Source organism: Muscardinus avellanarius (assembly GCF_963383645.1).
Source record: "Muscardinus avellanarius genome assembly, chromosome: 15".
Taxonomy (NCBI): domain Eukaryota; kingdom Metazoa; phylum Chordata; class Mammalia; order Rodentia; family Gliridae; genus Muscardinus; species Muscardinus avellanarius.
The window spans coordinates 79,485,106-79,493,095 of NC_137801.1; the positions used below are offsets into that span (position 1 = coordinate 79,485,106).

A 7,990-nucleotide genomic window follows, 5' to 3' on the forward strand; every position below is an offset into this window, starting at 1 on the left:
AATGGAAACTACTATGGGTGAGAAATAAAGTTGTTGCTTTTCTGGCTGCTTCCTTCTAGCTTGGTGTATATTTGTGACATTGCACCTTAATTTTGCTGAACTTCTCCTTTTTTTACTTTTTTGCAAGGATTTTTGTTCTCCTAAACATTGTTTTTATTTCCGATATGTGTTTTCTATGCTGCAAACCATCTTCCCAGGACTACCCTACTAGAGTGCTCTGTTTGCAAAAGCAGTATCTTATTTAGATGGGGTCAATGTAAATTATCTTCAGTCCCAGACCCTTCTGGGCTGGAATCGACGTCAAGAAGGGCCTCTTTATTGGTGAAAGTTGAGCTGAGAGCTATGCTCTGCCGAGGCTTCACAGGTGCAAGTTCATCTAATTTAATATTTTCATTTTTGACCAGAATCGTCTTATCCATGTTTTCTTCACTGTGTCTCGCGACCACAGCATCAAATACATCTAATTTTGGTGGCAAGGTTCCACTTTCAAATAGGTATTTGGTTAGATAAGAGACACCAATGTTGACTAAGAATGAGGTAACCATAGAAAGTGTTTTAAATGGGAATCTCTGATTATATATCCCATTCTTATCAGAGTAATAGCCAGGGTAGAGGATCAAGGGCTGCAGGTACAGGTATGGTTCCCCTCCAGTTATCCTCAAGAAAAGCCCAGAAACATAACCTGCTGCAGCCCCATATGTGTTGGTTCCCTTGATGAAAAGCACACAGAGGAGCTGTGGGAAGATGATAATATAGACAAGGTCGGAGCTGAGGTACCACAGTCCATACACCGTCTTTGTCAGCAAGGCCATGGCTGTTGCCGATGCTCCGAACACGAACACCGTGATTCGCATGACCCAAACGATTTCTTTGTCCGATGCCTGTAAGAAACCCATACGGGGTCAGCTTTGCGTCCAACCTGTTGGCTAGTTCAGGCTAAGAATGGGATACATCTGGATACTGTAAAGCTGGTCTAAAGAAGTCTCTTAGGTCAAATGGCTCAATCTATGAGCAAACTTAACCTAACCTATGACACCAGAGGCCCACAGTCGGGGTGGTATCCCAGGAGGTCGTTTGGGTGGGACTTGTATGCACCATATATATGAAACTAGAACACCCCAGCCTTTCTCTGAATGCATGGGGGAGAGATAAGATGAGCTAACGTGGCGTCATCTAGGGATAATAAGGCAAGGGGAGGTTTTGTTTATATATATTAGGGAATAGTTCTTATGTGGCACTGAGAGAGCTGGAACTATCTTCACACTGTCTCTTTGTAGGAGCACTACTATCTTTTTAAAAAATGTTATTGGTGCATTTTAGTCATACATCTTCATGGGGTGCAAGATGGTAGAGGCATACCTACACACATCACTTATTTAGCTCTTCCCCAATTCCCACCCCATTCTCTCCCACTTCCTCTTTATCATGTTTGGCTTACTACCATCTTTATGGATAACCATGTTTTGTGTATTGGAAAAGAGCTTTTCCAGGGCATTATTTGGGAAGGAGGAAGAAGAGGAGGAGGAGAAGGAGGAGGAGGAGGAGGAGGAGAAAAAACACTGACCATTTTGCTAATTATTACCTAGAAAACCTATTGAGAGGCCACTCAACTTTAATATGGACGAAAGACTTTCAAGAGGGGCCCTTGGTCCCTTAGGGGCCACAATAACATGCTATTCTATGACAACTTGGTTCAGTAAGAAAAATCAAGAAGAGATTTTATGACATTTTGGGACTTCAAATGAATAGTAGTCCAAACACTACACTACACAACCATGTCCAGCTTCTACCAGGGTTATTCAGTCTCCTAGTATATTTAATCAGATTAGACATTTTGCTAAGCTATTTTAGGCTGCACTATTCTTTCCTTAGAAAGACAAGAAATAAAACTGTAGCAACATGACCAAACTTCTTGGGAAATAGTTATATGGATTTGTTCCCTTCAGTAGTAATGTGAATGATATCATGTGTTGGTAACATGATTTACAGCAGATATAATCTCGTTGTTATTTAAACTTACATGCATAATCAAAGTAAAGTCAGATTTTAACACACACACACACACACACACGCACACACACACATGCACACACTCGGAGCATCCCTGTCCAAATGCTTGAGACCAGCATATATATGTAATAAACTATTATCCTAATAACTGCTTTATCCACACATCTAGATCTGTCTTCTGCTTGCAAGATAAATCCAATATCTATCTATCAATATATTTGGGGGGTGGGATGCACATGATGTTCTTTAACAAACAAATCAATGTTAATCACTAAGCCAGGCATGAAAAGGAGGGAGGGGGATGGAATGGGGCAGGAATTGGGTTAGGGATAATTAGGTGATGTGTGTGTGTATGTCTCCACCATCTTGTACCCCATTAAGGTGCATGATTACAATCCACCAATAAAAATAAAAAATAACTTATATTTCATGTACATTTTATACACATATCCCAGAATATAATATTTTTAATAATTGTGTGCATTAAGTTTTATAGTGTGAATTTCCCACTCGTAGCATCTAATCAGTGTTCATATAGCTTCAGATTTTGTAGTTCTTCAAATTTCCCATTTTTTAAGATTAGGGAGTCTCAACCTGTAATTTCACATACACAATAAATACAGTGACAGCTGTAACAATAACAACAGCTATAATAAATTACAAATGAAAACAAACTAATGAGAAAAATGCTCTTACGTTTTGTCTGAAGGAAAGCTGGTAGATGTTCCGAGCAAACATTGAACTCGCGGACAAGATGGACGAATCGGCTGATGACATAACAGCAGCAGAAACGGCACCAAGACCAAAGAAAGAAATGTACACGGGGCAGAGATACTGCAGAACGATTGGCAAAATCATGTCCGCTTCTTCATTAGTCTTGGGATCTGGAAACCCATATGCAGTCTGGTTCCAATCTGTTGAGGAGAAACAACTAGCTTAACAACCAAGAGCCATATGCTCATGGTCTACTGGGGCTCGTGCTGTGTACTAGGTAGTTCTGAAACACATTTAGAATCACATATGTTAGTCTACTGCTAAGGTGGAGAGTTCATGTATCTGTCCTGTGGAAAATACCATCTATGTCCTGGCTTCTAACAGGGATTGATTACAGTCAGTCTTATTGACAGCATCTGCCTGGAACATGGCAGTGAGATTTACATTTCTGTCCGGCAATGTGGCATTGCATTATGTAGAATCATAGAAAACAAGTGCTCCTAAACAGAGTCATAGAATTTTCTTTCAATCTCTTCCTCGGGGCCTTGTTATTTGCATATGAATAAAGAAAATAGTGGGTCTATTCTTATCCTTCACCCTCCTGTATATTAGCTTGGTTTTAGAGCTGCCTCAACCTTCTTTCCTCTTTTCTCCTAAAAATTCCATCTTGTGTAAAATTTTGCTTACAGGAAATGGGAAACATGCAAGAATAAGCATACATCTTTTTTATTGAATAAAAATATATTCATAAAGCTAAGATTTTCAGGTTTTAGAACTTTGACCGAGTAGGATCACTTGAAGCATGAACGTATCTTTGAATATAGAGCTTCCTTACTCTTCATTTCTGGCGTGTGCTGAAGAACACAAGGTGGCTGTAAACACGCCTTGATGTCGATTCTTTGTTATTTGGGGAACCTCCTCAATGCCATGATGATAGGGCCAATCAAAAGTAGTTTCCTCTGGATCCTATCACTTCTTGTCCCCCCCCCCCATTTTCCATTACAATTGATACAATCATGCTTAGATGATGCCAACTCTAAAGACTTAGCTGAGATGTTGTGATACCAGAAATAACCAAGAATGTATACCTAATCCGAGAAAAAAAAAAAAGAGGCTTTAGGCTGTTTTTGTCAGTCTGTTGGTCCTCTGCCTCATATCAAAATTTGTCTTCTGCTTGTGAGATAAATCCTAGTTTTTCCCAGAAGCAGACACTGCAAACCACCTTTGCCAGTCATCGTTTGTTCTTCCTGAGTGTTCCTCTACGTCATGAATGAACTACTGGAATGGAAAGAGTATGCTATGAACCATGATTACTCTTTTTAAATTTAAATAATCCAAAAAATGGCTCTAACTCCAAGTCCAAAGTCACCATGTGGGTATCACCCTGAATCATCTTTACAAAACACAACAGGGTAAAAGGTGAACTTCTTCTAATCAGCTTTAGATGCCTCCACCCAGGGAACTCCTTTGAATTTGGCTTAATGTGATATGTTTTCATTAAAAGTTTTTAAAAAGCTGTATTAAAATAAAATTTAGAATTGTCCTATGAATAGCCCTGAAATATAGAACAACCTGTACAGGACACTAATCTCTGCTGCTATCAGTGATCTGAAATTTATCTCTCTCAATTCATTAAAATTCTAATCCCCAAGGTGATGAGATTAGGTATTCAGCTGGGGACATTGGGAGCTGATTAGGTCTTGAAGGCAGAGCTCGCATGAGTGTGACTGGTACTTTAATAAAAGAGCCCCAAGGGAGTTTGTTCCCCTCTTCCATCATGTGAGAAACACAGGGATCAGGAGTGATGAAGTCCAATCAGATCAAAAGTGAGGTTTTAGAAAATGTTTCATATAATGGGTAGCAGGGAAAGAAACATTTCATATTGCTGTCTTTCTTTTAACTGTTTGTTTTCTTAGTTTACCTTAACCCATACACCTACACCTATTGATTAATTTTTCCAAGAAAGAAAGAAAGAAAGAAAGAAGGAAAGAAAGAAAGAAAGAACAGACATCTTAATTAGCAAACTACTGAAAGTAAATCCTTCTTTCACTTTCTAAAATCTCAAGTTTCAAGTGGTCCTTGGGTGGTTCTTATTACAACAGGTCAATTCTCCCAAGTTAATGACTCTCGACTTTTGCTTCCACTGGTGTCTGGCTTTGTCTTTGATGAATGAAATAAACACCAGTGGTGGAGGAGGCTAGGGGATGCCGGTGCACACCATGGTTCACAACCACTGCAGAGAGAAGTGGATACAAACAATTGATAATAAACCAAGTTTGGGGACAGGAGGGTGTCCTCACAAATGGTTTGGCAATGGAGTAAGCAGTCAATATTGTGGAGATTACTGAATTTCTACATAATTCGCTGAATGCTATAACAAAGGCATGGATGAGGCCATAATGGAGGAGAAATATATCATTGAGGGGGCAGAGGGGAGTGGGATAGCTGGTGGGGAGACGGGGCAAATGACTGGCAACTATGGCGAAGCCCCAAGAGATTTACCTGTCGACGCTCCAATGGCCCCGATGAGTACGGCTGGGAGAGCCATCACCAGGCACCCAAAAGCAGCCAGGAAGGACAGCACTTGAGCATAGGTGGCCGAGGACGAAGACAGAACTCTCTGGAAGTAGGCTTGCCAAGGGATTCCACCAAGCATCTGTATGAGAACCCCAGGGTTCAGAGTGAATTGGACACAATTAATATATGTTATGTTTTTAAGAGGTTTGTATAAAACAACTGCATTAAGAATAGTCATAAATAGGGCTTTGGAGTACAGATAATGCTCGGCAGGCTAGAAATCCAAGCTGCCTGACAGGCTTAGATTTGCTGTGATATGAAGTTTATCACACCTCCATCCATCTGTTGAAATTCTAGTCCAGAAGGTGATGTAACTAGGCATTAGAAAGGGGCCTTTGGGAGTTGATTGGGTCATGAGATGCAGACTTCATGAATATAGTTGATGTCCCTATATAAAATGCTGAAGGGCCAGTGCATGGTGCACACTTGAAATCCTGTACTTGGGAGGCTGAGACAGGAGGATTGTAGGTTCTTGGCCAGCCTCAGGCATTTAACAAGGCTCTTCAACTTAGTGAGATCCTGTTTCAAAATAAAAAATAAAACAGGGCTGAGGGTATCACTTGGAGGTAGAATGTTTCAGGATTTAGTTCCCAATTAAAAAAAATTGCTGAAGGAGCTGGCTGGCTTCCCCTTTCCACCATGTGAACACACACACAGCAAGAAGGTCTCTTCCGTGAGCGTTTGGTTCTCACTAGGCACCGAATCTGTCAGTACCTTGATCTCAGACTGGCATCCTCCAGAACTGTAAAAAATATATTTTTGTTGTTTATAAACTACCCAGTTTATGGTAATTTGTTACAGTGGCCTAAGAGCAGACTAAGGTAATTCTGGCATACATTTCAGTTGCAAAGAATTTTCTCAAATTGAATGGGGGCAAGAGAGGGGAGGGAACAAGGGAAAAATTACCAAGGGCTGTGTGCATGCATGTCACTACCACTACCTACTATATTATTATGTGAGATATAAGACTATAAAGCATGAATAAACGTATATAAAATAATTTCTTTAAATTGGCTTTAGTTACACAAACAATTTTTTCTCTTTCTTAATTTACTACTTTAAGCTACTGTTAAGCTACCCAGAAGTCTTCAGTTCGGTCTTATCCAGAAGTTTCAGCCATAATAACAAAAATAGTTATGAATCTATAAGTATGAAGTGAACTCTGAGTGAGTACCACCAAATAAATATTTATAGAGTCCTGTCCTACAGGTGACAGTGTAGCAGTTGTGAGGATACAAGGACAAAGAGGGCATAGTTCTTGTTCTGGAAAATCCTCTCTTCTGGAAGAGTGAACACAGTCTGGGGTTGACTCCAAAGTGGAGTGTGCAGAACAACAAAAATGTATTGTGGTACATCAAAGAGAGTATTAATACTCATAATTACCTTATATCTATAGATTCATTTTTTACATTGTATCTAAATGTTATATGGTCTTTTAATGAAATGAACTCTCATGTGTTAGTATACTGCTGCCTCTTTACTGGGAAATTCTTGACTGGAAAGGACACACTTTGAATATTGAGGCATCACTAAAATTCAGTCAAATAATACAAACACAAAGTCACTAGATGTTGTCACTTTTAAAGAGGAAACAGAGATAACCAATTTCCTCTTCATTTTTAAGATAAAACATAGCTTATCTCTTATGTTGAAATAAAATACAATTATTTTTATATAGCAAAATCATAAAATCTGGTAGGGTTTTTGGTTTTCTCTTTTTTCTCAGTCTATGATCTGCCATGATGTTCTTCTTGCCTCCTCTCATCACCAATCCTTTGCCTGAAGAGCCTGTCCCTTTTTGAGCTGCTTCTGATCTCTGAGGAGGTCCTCAGAGAGACATCTTTGGTCCTAACCTATCTCATGCAGTCAGGGACGTTCTATATCACCACTAATTGCCTTACTCTGTAATTCAAGACCGGAATGTCTCACTTATCTTAAATTGGTTTTTAATGCCTTAATTCAAAATACAAATGAAAACTTTTAAATGGCTTGGAGGAAGTCTCTTGTATAGGATCTGGGAATCCTTGACTTGTGCAATTCCATCACAACAGAAAAGTGGACACACCACACGTAAGGTCATGGATGCTACCACACTAAGACATCACCTACTGTCCACACTGATGCTATCAACTCCCATAGCCGGGACGTGTCTCCAGCTTTCCCAGAAAGTGTAGACAATTCAGAAATTGCCATGAGCCAGTATGCAAAAATTTAAATATAAATGAGAAAATCTTGAAAATGCCTTCGATTTTAGGAACAATTAGATCAGGTTTTGTTCCTCAGGTCAGAGCATCACTTACCAACAGCAGAAAACTATCAAGCCAAGTGTAAACTTCAAAGGTTTCGATGGTCCCCAGCCAGGGCTCCTGGTATTTGGTATGCACGGCAGTGAAGCCAATGTCAGAGACCGCAGGATGTGACAGGGCAAAGGGGACACTGATCCACTGGAACGAAGAGTGACATTGGAGTCTCAGTCTATGAGTGTGAGCTTTCTAGTATAGTTCATGCAGGATTGGTAGACCTAGCTTATTTTTTCTTATGGATGACATAGTTCAGTAGTTCCTCTCATTCAGGCAGAGGAGAGCCTGAAATCATGTTCACTGTGGGACACCATGAAATATTGATTTAGAAAAACTAAAACAGCTGGGTGCGGTGGCGCATGCTTGTAATCCCCGCACTTGAGAGGCGG

General features: G+C 39.9%; 1 protein-coding gene across 1 annotated transcript in view; it reads right to left on the bottom strand.

The window, feature by feature from the left end:
* Nucleotides 1-251: 251 nt before the first annotated feature.
* Nucleotides 252-7,990, bottom strand: part of SLC5A7 (solute carrier family 5 member 7) — a gene marked incomplete at both ends in the record, with an annotated part of 21,650 nt that continues 13,911 nt past the window's right edge. The window contains 4 exons of the mRNA XM_080711417.1: nt 252-881; nt 2,707-2,924; nt 5,227-5,380; nt 7,602-7,745. Coding sequence (XP_080567543.1) covers nt 252-881; nt 2,707-2,924; nt 5,227-5,380; nt 7,602-7,745 — 1,146 coding nt within the window. The remainder of the gene's footprint in view (nt 882-2,706; nt 2,925-5,226; nt 5,381-7,601; nt 7,746-7,990) is intronic.